Source organism: Labeo rohita, chromosome 13 (genome assembly GCF_022985175.1).
Source record: "Labeo rohita strain BAU-BD-2019 chromosome 13, IGBB_LRoh.1.0, whole genome shotgun sequence".
NCBI lineage: Eukaryota > Metazoa > Chordata > Actinopteri > Cypriniformes > Cyprinidae > Labeo > Labeo rohita.
The window spans coordinates 5,690,328-5,708,838 of NC_066881.1; the positions used below are offsets into that span (position 1 = coordinate 5,690,328).

At 34.9% G+C, this 18,511-nt stretch overlaps 1 protein-coding gene across 2 annotated transcripts in view; it reads left to right on the top strand.

Annotated features, from left to right (window-relative positions):
- The window catches only part of fam120b (family with sequence similarity 120B), a 26,504-nt gene extending 24,628 nt beyond the window's left edge, over window positions 1–1,876 (top strand). For both annotated transcript variants that reach the window (XM_051125492.1, XM_051125493.1), the window contains exon 11: window positions 637–1,876. In XM_051125492.1, coding sequence (XP_050981449.1) covers window positions 637–658 — 22 coding nt within the window. In that variant the 3' untranslated portion in view covers window positions 659–1,876. The remainder of the gene's footprint in view (window positions 1–636) is intronic.
- The last annotated feature ends 16,635 nt before the right edge of the window (window positions 1,877–18,511 follow it).

The following is an 18,511-nucleotide window of genomic DNA, read 5'->3' on the forward strand; positions in this document are numbered from 1 at the left end:
TTTAACTATCTGTCCTGTCTATCTATCTAACTATCCGTCTATCTTTCAGTCTCTGTCTGTCCACCCATCCATCTATTTATTATTCTGTCCATTCTTCTGTCCATGCATCTATCTCTCTGTCCGTCCATCCAGTCATCCATCCATTTAACTATCTGTCCTGTCTGTCTACCTATCCATCTATCTTTCAGTCTCTGTCTGTCCGTCCATCCATCTGTCTATCTTTCTGTCCGTTCTTTTGTCTGTATGTCTTTCTATCTGTCTGTTCATCATCCGTTCATCCATACATCCGTCCATCCATCAATCCAACCATCCATCCATCTATCCGTCCATCCATCCATCCATCCATTTACTTATCTGTTCTGTCTATCTGTCTGTCCATCCATCTGTCTACCTATCTGTCTGTTTGCTTGTCTGTCTATCTATATATCTGTCCGTTCGTCCGTCTGTCTGCCTCTCCGTCTGTCCGTCCATCCATCCGTCCATCTGTCTTTTAAAATGTTCAGGTTTTGTCAGGCCTACATCAAAGGTTTTCATGATAAGCTGTACTTTTGTAGTTTACAGCATGGCATTTTTATTAGAATCAACAATTTACTTCTATTGTTCACTGACAACTGCAATGACTTTTATTTTTTATAGATGGCCCCATTCTCAAAACTAAACAACGCTGACTGATGAAAAATGAGCAACTAGGCTCTTGTGGAAACAATTGTCACCCACACAACAAAGCATTTCATTCTCAGATGTCAATGTTCATGTCCATGTTCTTGCGCCTTAATTTAGATTCTGCCCTTTTTGGTTTGACCACAGATGTTTGTGACAAACTTTTCTGCAGTATCAGTAAAAAAAAAAAAAAAAAAACCTCAAAACTTAAAAACATCAAATTGTATATGAATGTGCATTTTTACCAGGCAGATAGGGGTAACCCTTCCCTTCTGTGTTCAGTGATATCCTTGAAAGCCCTCACAATTATATCTTATAGTGAGATTACAGTCTTTTTCCCCCTCCATGTGGATGATATGAATCAGTGACCAAAATGGAAGCTTCCTAAACTGCGTGCCAAACCCATTCATTCTGCTCAGACCCTAATTAGTCTCAGATGATCTTTTACCTTTCAACTGCTGGTTTGGCGTTGACTCCAGTTGTTCGCAATTACAAAGATTATTTGTCTCCCTCAACACATTCAGATTCTAGGTTTTCAAGCAGCCATTCTTTAAAAATTTGTTAATGATAATGTGTGCCATTTCATCAAAAGTCGCGGTTGTGGTTCTGGCATATCGTGACCAAAATGCACTTCAACCCCATATTGGGTTGATACTCTGTTTCATGTCCATCATGTCTAAAAGTCCTACTATTACATAAACTTTTTATGTTTGTTCATGCAGTATTTTATGTCGTGCAAACATTAAAACAGGCATATTACATTCTTGTTAAAGAGCCGGTTGTTCAAATTTTCATCTTCATTCAAGGTGTAAGGGCACATTGTCCATTAAAAAAAACCCATTGTGATACTAGTGATTTATTAATCGGATTATGATGAATCCCAATGCAACAATTCTGTTAATGAATTTATTGGTATCCAGACAATGAGCCCTTATGTGGTCTGTTTGCCCATGAGGCTGTGAAACGGTGCCTCTGCTAGGTATTGTTATACACCCCAGAGCGGAAATAGGATATGGAGAAAGTTCCACAGCTTAAGTGGTCAAAGCACGGCTCTTCCCCTTATCTACAGAGAATGAAAGCCACAGGAATGAAAAACAGTACTAGACAAACACGTGACTTGGCTAGGCATGGCTAGAGCATATAGGCACAGCAGGAAATGGAGGCGACAGATTTACTCATGCAAAACAAAGTTTTTTTTTTATAATATTTGCAGATTTTTGACGAACCTTTGGCAATTGAAATGACTGTTTAAAAATGCTAAAAATTCAGGGGATCAATGAAAATTGAAAATGTATTCAAATTGAAAATGGTTCATTGTCATCCAGTTGGAAATCACTGTTTTTATTGTATTTTTATCAAATAAATGAGAATGACTGAAAATGTGTTGAAAATATGAACAGTGACTTTTAAAAGGTATTTAAATGTGACATTATTTTAAATTTACTAAATTTTTTATTAATAATTTTTATTATATTTTTACATTTCAGCCTTTTTTACATTGACACTGATGACTGAAGTAATGATGCTAAAAATTCAGCTTTGCATCAGAAATAAATTGCATTTTAAAATGTATTCAAATTGAAAATGGTTCTTTTAAATTGTAATAATATTTGACTGTTACTGTTTTTATTGTATTTTTATCAAATAAATGCAGCCTTGTAGAGCATTAAAGACTTATTTTAAAAAACACAATGCAGGTTTGCATCACAGAAATAAATTGCATTTTAAAATATATTTAAATAGAAAACAGTTATTTTAAATGGTAGTAATATTTGACAGTATTGCTGTTTTTATTGTATTTTTATCAAATAAATGCAGCCTTGTTGAGCATTAAAGACTTATTTTAAAAACATAAAAAATCTTACCAGTGATGCTGAAAATTCAGCTTTGCATCACAGAAATACATTGCATTTAAAATATATTTAAATAGAAAACAGTTCTTTTACATTGTAATAACATTTGACAATATTACTGTTTTTATTGTATTTTTATCAAATAAATGCAGCCTTGTTGAGCATTAAAGACTTTTTTTAAAAAACATTAAAAATCTTGCTAATGATCCTGAACAATTCAGGTTTGCATCACAGAAAGAAATTGCATTTTGAAATATATTTAAATAGAAAACAATCTTTTAAATGGTAATAACGTTTGACAATATTACTGTTTTTACTGTATTTTTTATCAAATAAATGCCGTCTAAGAGCATTAGAGACTTCTTTTAAAGAAATCTTACCAAGGATGGTTGTTGCTGAGCTCTTTTTGGCTTTGCCAAAAAGGTTTATGTGTTTTTGCTAAACATCAGTTTCCTTAGAGAGAAAATTAACATGATTTTTTTATTTCCGGAACCGGGCTGTTGCGCTTCATTGAAAAGGGCTGGGATGTTTCTTATGCAAATGTAACGCTGAATGAAGTTATTTTTAAGCGTCCAGAATCATTTCCTGTGCAGCGTTTTGCTTTGATTCTAAATCTGTTTGCTCAGTCCTGGCACGACCGGGTGCCGATTGTGCATCCAGTGCTTTTTTAAACTAAATAAATAAAACCACTAGATTAACTACAACACATTGTCCTTTTCATCTGTTTAATTATAGCGTGTGTTTGAATGTGTGCGCTAATGGTAAATATAGCCTCTATTCTCATGGCCGTGCGGTCAGAGCTCCGCGGGCTGACGCTGGAGTTAGCGTGAGGGTGATTGGGTGCCGGCCCGTTGAGGGTGGGCGGCAGTCGCCTCTGCAGCCTCAGCGGGGAACGGAGCGTTTGTTCTGCAGCAGGCGCTGTGGGGTGGAGGTGGGGACACATGCTGCCACAAGAAGCCAGACTTTGGCACGCTGTCATCACTATTTCCTTCACAGAGCACGAGAGAGAGAGACGGAGGGAGGGAAAGCAGGCACGACGGAGCCAACAATTATCTGGCACGCCGTCCCTCGCATATTCACTTTCTGCTTGTGAAATTGAGGGCAGGCGGGGCTGCTCTTTGAGTCTGGGGTCCGTTTTGTGGAAAAACGTCTCGGAGAAGAGAGACTGTGGGCATTTTTTGGGTCTTTTGTAGTCAAAAAACAGCAGCCACAGCAACAAGCTACTTCCTGTGATCTATAACAGTTCTGGTTAGTGAGTGAATAATAAAATGACTTGCATGACTTGCAACTGCAGTCAACTGTCTTTAAAGCAGTTTCTATAAGAAGTTTACATGCTGCAATTTTTCATTTTTCTGTCTCTTTATAAACTTTTAAAAACGCTTTTAAAATTGTTAGAATTTTGTTTTTCACATCGTGCAAAAGTTCAAACTTACACTACCAGTCAAAAGTTTTATTTTATTTTAATTACTTATGCTCACCAAGTCTGATATTATTTTAAATATTATACATATTTAAAATACCCATTTTCTATTTAAATATATATTAAAAAGTAATTTATTCCTGTGATGCAAAGCTGATTTTTCAGGATTGATTTGTTGCATTGACCAGTAGAGAGCTGCTTGGTTTGAAAGTAACTTCTGTGTGAGCTTTATACATTGCTAGACTGTTGATACTAGACCATGAGCTAGATAGTTCTTTGCCTGCAGATGTTGCTAAAAATGTACTAATGTGCCTAAATTATCTAAATTATGAAGAGTTTTATTTGTCCTTTTGGTTACTGAGATATTGTTAGAAAATTATGTTTAAACAGTTCTCATTACATTTTTTTGAATACATTTTTAAAAATTATTTATTTGATTTGATTTATGATTGTTTCGGATTTTTTTTATTTGGGTGGAATTGTTTTTTGTTGGTTTTGTTTTTGATTGTTTTGTTTCAGATGAGGTGTTTTTTTTTTGTTTTGGGTGGAAGTGTGTTTTGTTTTTTGTTTGTTTTGTTTAGGATGGGTTTTTTTGTTTTGTTTTGCATTGGTTGTTTTTAATGGGATTGTTTATTTGACCATTTGGTCACTGAGAAATTGTTAGAAAATTCTGTTTAAGCAGTTCTCATGAAATTTGTTGAATGAAATGTTTATTTTTTATTATTTATTTAATTTTATTTAATTTTATTTTTGTTACATGTTAAATGATGTTTTGTTTAGGATGGGATTATTTATTGTTTTGTTTTGTTTTGCTTTGCTTTGCTTTGTGTTGTGTTGTTTTGTTTTGGTTTTGATTATTTTGTTTTGGATGGGATGGGATTGTTTTTTTTTGCTTTTTATAGTTTTGTTTAGGATTGGATTGTGTTTTGTTTTATTTGTTTGTTTTGTTTTTTTGTAGGATGGGATTTTTTGTTTTGTTTTGTCTAAGATTTATTTTGTTTTGTTTTATTTTATTTTATTTTATTTTATTTTATTTTATTTTATTTTATTTTATTTTATTTACTTGCTTATGCTCACCATGCCTGAATTTATTTTAAAAATTATACAAATTTTAAATTCCCGTTTTCTATTTGAATATATTTTATATCTAATTTATGCCAGTGATGCAAAGCTGATTTTTCAGCATCATTACTCCAGTCTTCAGTGTCACATGATCCTTCAGAAATCACTCTAATATGCTGATTTGCTGCTCAAGAAACATTTCTTATTATAAATGTTGAAAAAACATGTGCTGATTCATATTTTTGTGGAAATGTATTATTTATTCCTTGATAAATCAATAAAAGAGTGTTGATTTAAAATAGTTTTGAATAAAACTTTTTTACTTTGAAAAGTAGTGTATAAGAAGTATAAGTATTTCTTATGGCACTATAGACTGTTCAATTGGGGGAGCCAGAACCTCCAAACCAAACCTGTTGTGTTTCATGGTAATAATGTAATTGTACACCATGAGGACATAGACATGTTTGCTTGATGGTGGTGGTAATGATGATAATTACAGATTGTTAGATCTGTTTTCTGTAATAACCACCCTCCCATGACTTTTGGTTTCTGAGTCAAAACATAAAGTCCTTCCATAGTTAAAAATGACCCACTGTCACTGTCTCGGAAGATCTGTAATTGCTTCCTGACCCAGAAAATAAAAACAGCAGTCTAATATTACAGCATCATCAGGTAGTGTTATGATTTGCTGCGGGGATTTATCTCTCTTTTGAGACCACTGCTTGAAAATGGCTTTGCATGAGTCTAAAAATACTGAGGTGTACTGAATACATATACAGCCGCTGATATTTACGGCAGCAGCTATGAATAGAGGACTGTAAAACTCAGGAACTGGCCCCAGATTTACTCTTGCCGTAATTGTATGTGGACTCACACCAAGATACAAACCAACAAAAGAAAAATAGACAACTACTGGAGAAAAATAACTGTTTTTATTTTTGGTGTTGTCAGTTTTTTTGTATTTGGACTAGCTACAAGACTCTGTGTGCAGTTCTCCTGACTAATGCTTACAGACTTTCACAGAACTGTTTGTTTCTTAACTGATGTATGTCTTCAGTTAGTTATGGCAATAAAAAAAGTTACTATGATTTCAACTTCATTCTTTAACTCAAAAAACATGTTTAATAGCAGACCTTTGCTGTGAAGAAGTACACTGGCCATATTTCTAGAAAGAGACCTTGTTATATCCAAATGGCAATTATAAAAACATATATTTGTCATACGTAAATTTATAATGAACTTTATAATAGTGCTGTTTATGTTTTTGTCATACAATGTTATTATCATACAGTAGGGTAAGATGCCGTCATGTTCTTTGGCAAATTTCTGTGAAATCCAGTCATTTTAGTTCGATTCCACATGATCGGTTATTTTATGTGTAAGTCAAAGATTTCTTCTACAGATGTCACAATGCCAGTCATGTGGATTTTATTTTATTTATTTATTTTTGTTACATGTTAAATGACTTTTTGCTTGACTTTGTTTTGGATGGGATTGTTTTTTGTTTGTTTTGTTTTAGATGGGGTTGTTTTGTTGTTTGTTTCGCTATATGATTTTTTCTTTTGGTTTTGATTATTTTGTTTTGGATGGGATGGGATTGGATTGTTTTGTTTTGCTTTGTGTATTGTTTTTGTGTAGGATTGGATTGTGTTTTGTTTTATTTGTTTTGTTTTGTTTTTGATTGTTTTGTTTTGGATGGAATTGTTTTTTTGTGTTTGTTTTGTTTTGTTTTAGGATGGGATTTTTTTGTTTACTTTTTTTGTTTGTTTTGTTTTGTTTTAGGATGGGATTTTTTTGTTTACTTTTGCATTGTTTTGTTTTTAATGTTTTGTTTTTGTTTGTTTTGTTTTTGTTTTGCTTTGTTTTGTTTAGGATGAGATTGTTTTTGGTTGTTTTGTTTTGCTTGGGATTGTTTTTGGATGGGATTGTTTTTTTGTTTGTTTGTTTTGTTTTGTTTTGTTTGTTTTGCTTAAGATGGCATTGTTTTTTGTTTTTGTTTTGGGTGTGATTCTGTTTTTGATGGGATTGTTTTGTTTTTGATTATTTTGTTTTGCATGGTATTGGATTGTTTTGGAAGAGATTGTTTTGTTTTGCTTTGTTTTGTTTAGGATGGGATTGTTTTTGTTTGTTTTGTTTGGGATGAGTTTTTTGGTGTTTTGTTTTCTTTAGTTGTTTTGCTTAGCATAGGATTGGCGTTTTTTTGTTTGTTTTGTTTTGCATTGTTTTGTTTTAAAAGATATTGTTTTGTTTTGCTTTGTTTTGTTTAGGATGGAATTGTTTTTGTTTGTTTTGTTTAGGATGAGATTGTTATTGGTTGTTTTGTTCTGCTTGGGATTTTGTTTTTGATTGTTTTGTTTTTGGATGGGGTTGTTGTGTTTTCTTTTGTTTGTTTTGCTTTGTTTTTTATTTGTTTTGTTTAGGATGGGATTGTTTTTGTTTTGTTTTGTTTTGCATGTTGTTTTGGATCAGATTGTTTTGTTTTCTTTGTTTTGGATGGAATTGGATTGTTTTGTTTTGGATGAGGTTGTTTTGTTTTTGAATATTTTGTTTTGGATGGGATTGGATTAATTTTGGTTTGTTTGTTTGCTTTGTTTTTTGTTTTTTGTTTGTTTTGTTTTGGATGGAATTGATTTTTGTTTTGTTTAGGATGGTTTTTTTGGATGGGATTGTGTTTTTTTTTTTTTTTTTTTTTTTTTTTTTGCTTTTGCTTTTGCTTTGCTTAGGGTGGGATTGTTTTGTTGTTTTTTTTTTTGTTTTGTTTTGAATTGTTTTGTTTGGGATGGGTTTGTTTTTTGTTGTTTTGTTTTTGTTTAGTTAGTTTTATTTTGTTCGTTTTGTTTTGGAAGAGATTGTTTTGTTTGCTTGTATTGTTTAGGATGAGATTGTTTTTGTTTTGCTTTGTTTTTTGTTTTGTTTGGATGGAATTTGTTTTTGTTTGTTTTGTTTTGTTTTGTTTTGGATGGGACAGGGTGTTTTTGTTTGTTCTGTTTTGTTTTACTTTGTTTTTTGTTTTATTTTGTATGGAATTGGTTACCAACATTCTTCAAAATATCTTCATTTGTGTTCTGCAGAACACAATACAGGTCATACAGGTGATGTACATGTAAATGATGACCAATTTTCCATTTTTGGCTGTATTATCCCTTTAAGAAATTATGTAGGGTCAGTTTTTGTGTTTGAACTTAGGAGGTTTGTTTGGATGCTGTTGCTGCATGATTTTGCTTCATTGACCTGTTGCTGTCTGTAAAGGCATGTCAACCCAAGACATGTAGGAGCATCCCTACCTCCTCAGTGGCATAAAATCTTTCAAGGGGAACAAGAGAGCTGTATATCAGTCACTGTGAACAGCACGGCCCTCCTCTGTCCCAGACCACCACGTGAAATACGGTCCGTCCGCCTGGCTTGGTTAAGTAAAGTGTGTGGAGAAATGCAAGGGACTCTTAGTAATTTGCCTTTAAAGAGATTTTGCGCTGCTATTCACTGCTTCGGGCTAATCTCTCTTTGTGATACGTAACAATGCGCTGCCAAATGAGGAGGAAATGTCAGGTTATGTTTCAGAGCCGGCCTCCTTCCCACCCTCCATCTGTAGTAATGGCCTCGGCTCATTGGAACATATGTTGCCTGTTGCACACCCACCATCTGTTCACTTCCACTGATGAAGTGATCCTGTTGCCACGGCGATCGGCCCATTCAGTGAACGGACCCTGGAAAGAGTTTCCTTTTCCCCTCTTCATGTGTGTGCAGAGGAACGCGTCCCACGACAGGGTCACGTAAAGGTTTGTTGTTGTTGACCTATGTGTGCTGTACCAATCCAACTGACCCCTCTTAAATCAGTGATGATTGCAAGCAGCACTTGAGGCAACCAAACAAACATGCTCAACGAATGTTTAGATTTTGAAACAAAACATAGTTACATAGTTGCGCTCCTTGTGCAATGCCGTGTTGATGTTTGAGATGTTTCAGAGATTACTCTGATTACTAGATCATGTCCTTAAACTAAAACGGTTTGTTTCATTTGCAACACTCATGACACAAAATTGATAGATTTTTTTATTTCAGCAAAAAGGGATGGTTCAAATCAGTTTAATCCTCATGTCATTATTTACTCACCTTCATGTCATTCTAAACCTTTAAGTAATTTTTTTTCTTTGAACAATAAATAAACTGTTTTTGCCTGTATATTGAAAGACAGTGGGGTCCAAGACTTTCATTATATGGACCAAAAAGTTTTGTTTTTGATGGGATTGAATTGTTTTTGTTTTGTTTTCTTTCGGAGAGGATTACTTTGTCTTTTGAAATTAAGTTTTGTTTAGCTTTGTTTTTTGTTTTGTTTGTTTTGCATGGGATTGCTTTGTTTTTGTTCACAGGTTTGATGACGTTTTGTTTTGCTTTGTTTTTGTTTACAGGTTTGATGACGTGTTGTTTTGCTTTGTTTTTTGTTTTGTTTGTCTTGGATGGGATTGATTGTTTTTTATCATTTTTTTTGTTGTTGTTTTGTTTTGTTTTGTTTTGGATGGGATTGTTTTGTTTTATTTTTGTTTACAGGTTTGATGACGTTTTGTTTTGCTTTGTTTTTGTTTTTTGTTTAGTTTGTTTAATTAGTTTGTTTAATTCGATGGGATTGATTTGTTTTGTTTTTGTTTACAGGTTTGATGACATTTTGGTTTGCTTTGTTTTTTTTTTTTTTGGTTTGTTTTGGATGGGATTGTTTTGTTTTGTTGTTGTTTACAGGTTTGATGATGTTTTGCTTTGTTTTGTTTTTTGTTTGTTTTGTTTGTTTTGATTGGGATTGTTTTTGTTTTGTTGTGTTTTGTTTTGGATGGGATTGATTGTTTTGGTTTTTGACATTTTGTTTTGCTTTGTTTGTTGTTTAGTTTGTTTTGTTTTGATTGGGATTGTTTTTGTTTACAGGTTTGGTGATGTTTTGTTTTGCTTTGTAACCAAGTAAATTTAAACAGTTTGATGTAAAATACAGTAAAACTCGACTTAATTATGGCATGCCTTTGGCATGTTTTCAGTAAATTAATTTAAGGAAGAATTATTTTTAATCATTTCATTAATAATAAACAATAAAAAAATGGAATAAACAATAATAATCAACATTTACCTCCATATATTTTTACAAGAAATGGGTAATTTGTACTAAATATAACATTTTAATAAATTTAATGCTATATATTTTCATGCAATCCACTACTCAATCTCAGTTTTCTGCATAACTTTGTCACAACAGTCCATGCTCACTTTCTTCTCACATAATAACTTCACCTCACATCAATATTTCATACGCATTATTAATTTATTTAGTAAACAAAGTTGGTTTTATTTTGCGATAATGTCCATCTGACCGCACGGGATCCCGCCAACAGTCATAACAGTCCTACAGGAACTTCTCGCTGATGTCGGTCAGAGCGCTGTGCATCTGTGCTGTTACTGATTGAATTTTATGACATCACTTTGTACTCGCATGACTCCCAGGTGCACAGACCAACGGCCCGCCATTGTACAGAAGGCTGTCCTCAATGAGGGGCTCTTTGTAAAGCTACTGTCTACAGCACAGACGCTGACGGTGTCTGATGACGCTACACAACCGCCACCACTCTACCAGGAGGAGCAAAAACAAACCCACACAAAAGAGCCAGGAGAGAAGTTAGCGAGCGCTGAAACTCAACCTCCCTGACTTTGGCCTCAACCTTTTTGCTGCTTTACAACTCAACTGTATCTAACTGATAATACCTGAGCAGGAGACACACACACATAGTCGAGGACCTGTTAGCCATATGCCAGTCTTCAGCTATAAAGCGTGATACTAAAGCTGTACAAGCCTTCCCGGGAAATGTTTTCAGAAGTTTATCAGTAATCAGGACTCAACGGCTCAACTGCAACGGTTCTGAGATGGAAAACGTAGACTGGAAACAATTACTCTGTTTCTATTGCATTAAACAAAAGTAATTTAACCAGTCTAAGGAACATGCAAACTGAAAACAGCAAACTGGCATTGCCAATAGAGTAAAAAAAATTACATGTAAAAACATAAAACTTTGAACATTTGAACAGATTATTTTGTAGACAAAGCAGAACTTTCAGAATCTGAATTCGGGTTGATGTAAACTAACTAGACACACTAGAAAATCATTGTAAATATACTATAAATGCCAGATAACTCCTGTGCTGTAGTTTCACCTCAAAACAAAACAAAACCACATTTTTCTGCAATAATGTGTGGAGTTATAATGCTCCATTAATGCTTTAAATCAGGCAGTCACCACAAGGTTTAAAGGAGGATGGATTGAGCAAGTGGACGAGCAGAGAGGGAAGGGCGGTCACTTCCTGTCTGCGCCGCACTCACGACGTGACGGTGGAAAACTCAGAGAATGACAGATTTTCTTTCATTGTACAAAATGAACTAGTAGCTCACTGATTTATGCCCGATAGGCCTAGGTGTTGGCAAACTGTGGTGTGCTCACTTTATGAACCTATTAACAATAAGAGCTGCGATTAATCACTTTACATGTCAGTCAAATTGTTTCCTCCTGTCTAAGTCAGAATATGCTTCAGTGTGGCACATACTCTCTGCCGCAAGTCAAAAACCAGGTCAGAGAGACTATTTTATAGGTAACAGACACCCTGTAAACACACATCTTTAACTGAGCTTTCAAACAACCCGCAAGCAATAAGTAGTTCGTTTAGACCCGGATCTAGATGATTTATTAGAGTCATGATGTTGGATTTAGCGCACATGATACAGACCAGCAGAGCAATGGACCTTATGCAGGAGCGACGGGTTCGATTTTAGCCCACTTCAGCTCAAGTATCTCATTGGCAGCATTGAAAATCTGGGGTATTTTAGCAGCACAAATGAACACAAATGAAGATATTTTTGATGAAATCTGAGAGCTTTCTGACTCTGCATAGACAGCAACATAACTGACATGTTCAAGGTCCAGAAAACATAAATGTGTGTTGGCAGTGTGTGTACACAAACAACCTATAATGATAAAAATCCACCCAGTGTGTTTTATTAAATTTGTAAAAAATAATTTCTCCTTTTTTCAAATGAAGCCATTCTCAGCTTGTGAGAATGTGAGTATAAGTTTTTTATGCTTCTTCTTAAATCGCCTTTGTTAATAATGTGCTAGTTAGTTTCACGGCTAAATGCGGCTAAAGTAAACAGGCTCATCAGTCCACAGAGAGAAGAGAGGGGCGGGGCGAGCAGAGCTCATTTGCATTTAAAGGAACATGTAACAGAATAGGCTGATTTCTGCAGAGCTCATTTGCATTTAAAGGAACATGCAACAGAATAGGCTGATTTCTGCAGAGCTCATTTGCATTTAAAGGAACATGCAACAGAATAGGCTGATTTCTGCAGAGCTGATTTTGACAAGGTGAAAGGGTGTTATTTTACACTACCATTGAGAATTTTTAATCAAAGTATATTATGGACTTTTCATTAAGACCCTAAAGAATTATATCAACTTGTGGAAAATGGGCATCCGATGACCCCTTTAAGTGGGTCAAAAATACACCCTTGAGTTTAACTAATTGCATTTAATATAAATGTTCAGTATCTCAAAAAGAAACTAAAATTCTGCTGCTGATTTGCACAAAGTGCCTAAAATTACCCTATTTGATAATGCTGATTTCCAAAATATCAATAAAAAAACTCCATACAGCTTTTGTTTTATTATATATATAAAATACACTAAAAAATGAATGAATTTAATGGTAAAAGACTGTAAAAATGCTACAGTAAAAACCTGTTAAATGGTTAACGGTAAGTTCGCCTACTATATATTGTGAAAAACTGTATTGGACATCGCATGTAATTTTATGGTAGTATACCATTTTCAGAAGTGAAAAAAGAACATAAAATTTACAGTAAATAACCCTAAATTGACATTCCCAGAATTCCCTGCATTACATTTCAAATTTAATGTTGTTTTTTTTTTTAAATGACTCTCTTCTTAGTTTTCAGTTTTGTACATTAGGGTTGTATGTTACATCTGATGTTAAATGAATGTTTATTGCATTTTTTCAGTTTCATGTGTGTTACCATGATGGTGTCTAGTGATTGTGTGAATGACACTGTGCACCTTCTATATATGTTAATATTTAAAAGCTGCTTGTTATGGGCTTTGGTTCATCATTTGACTTTCTCATCACCACCTGCTTTTGGTGGTCATTAGTGTATTACAAAGGTACAAAACAGATTTCAGTACTTCAATAGGTTGGTAATATTAACTTTATATCAGTTAATGAAATCACAGTATTTAAAAGTAAATTTAATACTGCAAAACCTAAAATGTTGCTTCCATATTATTGTGGTAAAATTCTGGCAGCCACAGCTGCTGTTTTTTTACCGTAAATTTTACAGATTTGTTTACAGTGTAAGAATAAGGATTTTTTTTTTTCAAATTATATTTATCAGCCTTAATGCACTTATCAAAATAACAAAAGCAGTCAATTTTCAATTTTTTCAGGTTTCAATTTTCAGAATTTTCAAGGAGTGGAAAATAGTGATTTTTTTCTGTGATCTGTAAACACCCACAGGATGTAACAGAAAACATCTGAGTTATGTTTGCATTTTCTTCTGTCACTTGCTGTAATTCCTAATTCCAGGATTAGGCTTGAAATAATGCTGTCAGAATCATTCATATATGTGAAAAAAATTGCCTGGGAATTGTTCGCTGACTCAGAGGAAGATAGGAACCACATATTTTTTGGCAGTTTTTCTGCTGATCAAGGAGTAATACAAGACTTCTTTACCTTTTAAACCTCGCCTGTGCTACAAAATTCACACATTTTGTGAAAAAGTGTGATGTGCTACAGCAAAACACATTATTTTTGCAATCAGCACCCCAAATTTCATAAGAAGCAAGGGTCAGGCTTCATTTTAAGGTCCAGTTCTCGCTATTAACAAACCATTAACTATGGCTTTTGCCTCAGTAAACTTCTACTTTGCTGTTAGTAGGAGTTTTAGTTAGTAAGAAAGTTTTAGGTATTGGGTAGGATTAGGGATGTAGAATATGCTCATGCAGAATATGTGCTTTATAAGTACTAATAAATAGCCAATATGTTATAAATAGGCATGCTGATAAGCAACTAGTTAATAGTGAGAATTGTTCCCTGTGCTAAAGTGTTACAGAAATGAGTATTAGATTTCATTCAGCAAATATGATGCAGTGTGGTCTAATTCGTTTTAATTGTAAATAACACGCGATTAAGTGCATGGAAACATTACATTCAGTTCACACTTCAGTATAAGTTATTGTAACGTGTATGTCTTTTACACAAGGGAATTTATGATTTTATTTAATTTTTTTTGTAGTCAGACATGGATGTTTCTTTTAATAATATTATTAATAATGAGCATGTGTGTGTATTTTTTCCTCAGAATCAGTCCCAGATTTCCCTGGCGCACACACACACACACACACACACACACACACGTGTTCGTTCAACTGGAAACCTGATGCACAGACAGTAGTAGCGCATGACAGCTCCGCTTTAATACTCCAGCCTTTTTTCTCTCTCTTGGTTTTATTTTCCCCTTCAGGAAAACAATCTTCCTCGGCACACATGCATCCCCAGACAAACTGAGCATTAAATTTAGCTCAGTTGTGATTTACTGGAGCCTGCTCGTCCAGTCGTTGCTGGAAAAGCTTGTGTCGCAAAACAAAAGAGGGAGAAGAAAACCCCACAGATTGCATGCGGTGGTCAGCCCCTCCCCAGCGTCCGGCAGCAAACACATCGAAACCAGCTTTATTTTCCCCCACATTTGAGCAACTTTGGTGATGAGTCAAATATATTTCAGCGTGAGCCTCTCAGGGTAACCGATGGCGCAATAAAGGACAATAAAAGAGGACAAAGCCCTGCAGAGCCTTGGGCAGCCTCTTATTATCGGTTGTTTTCAGCAACACCCCTCTTGACATTTGGGGAGCTTTGTTCCTGAAGACTCTGCAGCAGACGCAAACCCTGCTGCTTTAAATAAGCATTACTGCTTAAAGATCGCTTCTTGCAGAAAATTGTTTTCTTAGCAGCTGTTTTATAAACAGGCGCTAGCAGTTTTCCATACATGAGGTTAGGCCATCGCTGCTGCTGCTGACTGGCAAACAAGACACTTTGATATGAGTATGTGATCAGGCATGAAGTGGTTTGCTGCATGGAAGTCCTTGCAGGATTAATGCTTGTCATTTGATCTGTAAGTTGGAAAACCGTCTGCTTGATATTAAACTGATAGTTTGCCCTGTAGGTTCTGAGGAATTTACAGGTTTCCACCCTCTACACCTTTGACTCACAGATGTAGATTGGGGTGCACTGCTCCTTCCTTGATCTTGTGTACATTTAAGGAAACATTATTTTCCTGACAGCAGGCCATCAGTTCTGCCACCTACTTTTGTATGATGTTTCGGTCACACTTTAATTTAAGATCTCGCTAATAACAAAACATTGACTATGGCTTTTGCCTCAATAAACTCCTAATTTGCTGGTTATTAATAGTTAGTAGGTGGTTGTTAAGTTCAGGTATTGGGTAGGATTAGGGATGTAGAATACACTGTGTGCATAATTATTAGGTATGTTGATAATCTGGTCATATTTTTTTACCAAGCACATTTTACCAATTCCAAACCACATCAGTCTTAATAACTACTGTTAATTTTGTATTTAATCATTTGTAAGTGACATATAACTGTCCGTGAAGGCCGGAAGGGAAAAACTCCTTATATTCAGGTGTGCATAATTATTAGGCATGTTTTCTTTTACAGATAAAATGAGCCCAAAAAAGATATTTAACCCAGACTGAAAAGTCAAAATTATTAAATGCCCATGAGAAGAATGCAATACTAATACTAATTGCAAAGTTCAGGCTTGACCATTGGACAGAGAAATGCTTGTTGAGTCTGCATCGTCAGAAAAAAACAGGTGGAGAAGAAAAGATGCATGTTAACTGCAAAAGAATTAGGAATTAAGGTGAAGAATTAGGTGTGACTCCATCAGGAACCATTTAGTCTCCAGCGCCACCATTTTCCAGAACTGCAACCTACCTGGAGTCTTCAGAAGTTCAATGTGTCAGGTTCTCAGAGACTTTGCTTGGTAAAAAATCCTTGAAATGCCCCTGACTTAATAAGAATAACAAGCTGACGTCTTGTGAAATACATGAAGACAGTTTTTTTATAGGCTTTATAGACTGATAAGTTGAGAGTGACTCTTGAAGGACAAGCATCACATCCTCTTGTACCTCTGATTCAAGAATTTATCTTCCAGAATCTGGCAGTAAGTTTTGGGAGTTCATGTTTAGTCTCTTATCCTGAAAAATCTGACTTGCAGAGATGGACTAAAATGAACTCCCAAAACTTACTGCCAGATTTTGGAAGATAAATTCTTGAATCAGAGGCACAAGAGGATGTGATGCTTGTTCTTCGAGAGTCACTCTCAACTTATCTGTCTATAAAGCCTATAAAAAAAAACTGTCTTCATGTATTTCACAACACATCAGCTTGTTATTCTTATTAAGTCAGGGTCATTGTTTAGGATTTTTTACCAAGCAAAGTCTCTGAGAACCTGACACATTGCACTTCTGAAGACTCCAGGCAGGTTGCAGTTCTGGAAAATGGTGGCGCTGGAGACTAAACGGTTCCTGATGGTGTCACACCTAATTCTTCACCTTAATTTCTAATTCTTTTGCAGTTAACATGCATCTTTTCTTCTCCACTGTTTTTTTCTCACCGTGCTGACCTGACGAGCATTTCTCTGTCCAATGGTCAAGCCTGAACTTTGCGAATTCTGGTATTGCATTAGTATTGCATTCTTCTCATTGGAATTTAATAATTTTTGACTTTTCAGTCTGGGTTAAATCTCTTTTTTGGCTTATGTATGTGTAAAAGAAAACGTGCCTAATAATTCTGCACACCTGAATATAAGGAGTTTTTCACTGCCAGCCTTCATGGACAATTATATATCACATATAAATGATTAAATACAAAATTAACAGTAGTTATTAAGACTGATGTGGTTTGGAATTGGTAAAATGTGTTTGGAAAAAAATATGACCAGAATATCAACATGCCTAATAATTATGCACACAGTGTATGGTCATGCAGAATATGTGCTTTATAAGTACTAGTAAACAGCCAGTATGTTAACAATAGGCATAGTAATAAGTAACTATTACTAATTTACTCACCCCCTTGTCATCCAAGATGTTCATGTCTTTTCTTCATATAATGGACTTCATTGGTGCCTCGATTTTGAACTTCCAAATGTAGTTAAAATGCAGCTTCAAAGGCTCTAAACGATCCCAGCCGAGGAAGAAGGGTCTTATCTAGCAATAATCTTTTTTTACTGAAAATAAATTTTTTTATACTTTTTAAGCACAAAAGCTGGTGTAGCACAGGCTCTGGGATGCACATCCATGACACTACGTACTATTGAATCACGTCGAAAGGTCACGCGGAACTACAGACCCAGTGTTTACAAAGCGAATGCGCAAAGACTAAGTGCAAGTAAGTCAAACGCTGTTTTCATAGTAGTGATGGGACGTTTGGATCATTTTACTGACTCGGACCTTTGAGTCTCGTTCAACAAAATGAACAAATCTTTTTTTGAGTCATTTCGTTCATTTTAACAGAATATAATTAAAATGTTACGTGTTACTTCATTATCACATCTACTGCTTACACAAACGTTGATCACACTACAAACAAGACAAAACTGTAATGCTGTAAGAAACAGAAAAGATTAATTCATTGTTTACCTGGGTCTTTAGTCTATGATTCGCTCACCTCACCTCTTATCTTTAAGTTTTTGGGGTTCGAGTCGTTCGTTCATCACGTGACAGCCCCATAAGATGAACGAACGACTTGAAAAAGCCAAAGACTTAAAACAGGTGAATTAATTCCAGTACAGAACCTAATAGGATGTTGCACATGTGCGACTGAACGAATCACTTCCCGAGACGACTCGTTTTTCCTGAGTCACATTGAAGATTCGTTCAAAATGAAAGAATCGTTCAACCCATCGAACGACCCATTACTAATTCATAGCATCGTGGACGCGCATCCCAGAACCTGTGCTACACAAGCTTTTATGCTTAAAAAGTATAGAATTTTTTTTTTTTTTTTTTTTTAAATGATCGTTTCACTAGATAAGACCCTTCTTCCTCAGCTGGGATCATTTAGAGCCTTTAGAAGCCACATTTAAACTACATTTTGGAAGTTCAAAATCAGGGCACCAATGAAGTCCATTATATGAAGAAAAATCCAGAAATGCTTTCATCAAAAACCATCATTTCTTTACGACTGAAGACAGAAAGACATGAACATCTTGGATGACAAGGACGTGAGTACATTATATGTGAATTGTTGTTCTGGAAGTGGACTTCTCCTTTAATAGTGAGAATTGTTCACTATACTAAAATGTTACCAATGTTTCCTTTCCAACAGTGATGATTTCTAAATTCATTAATTCATTAATTCATTAATGTATTATTATTATCAATGAAATAAATAAATAAATA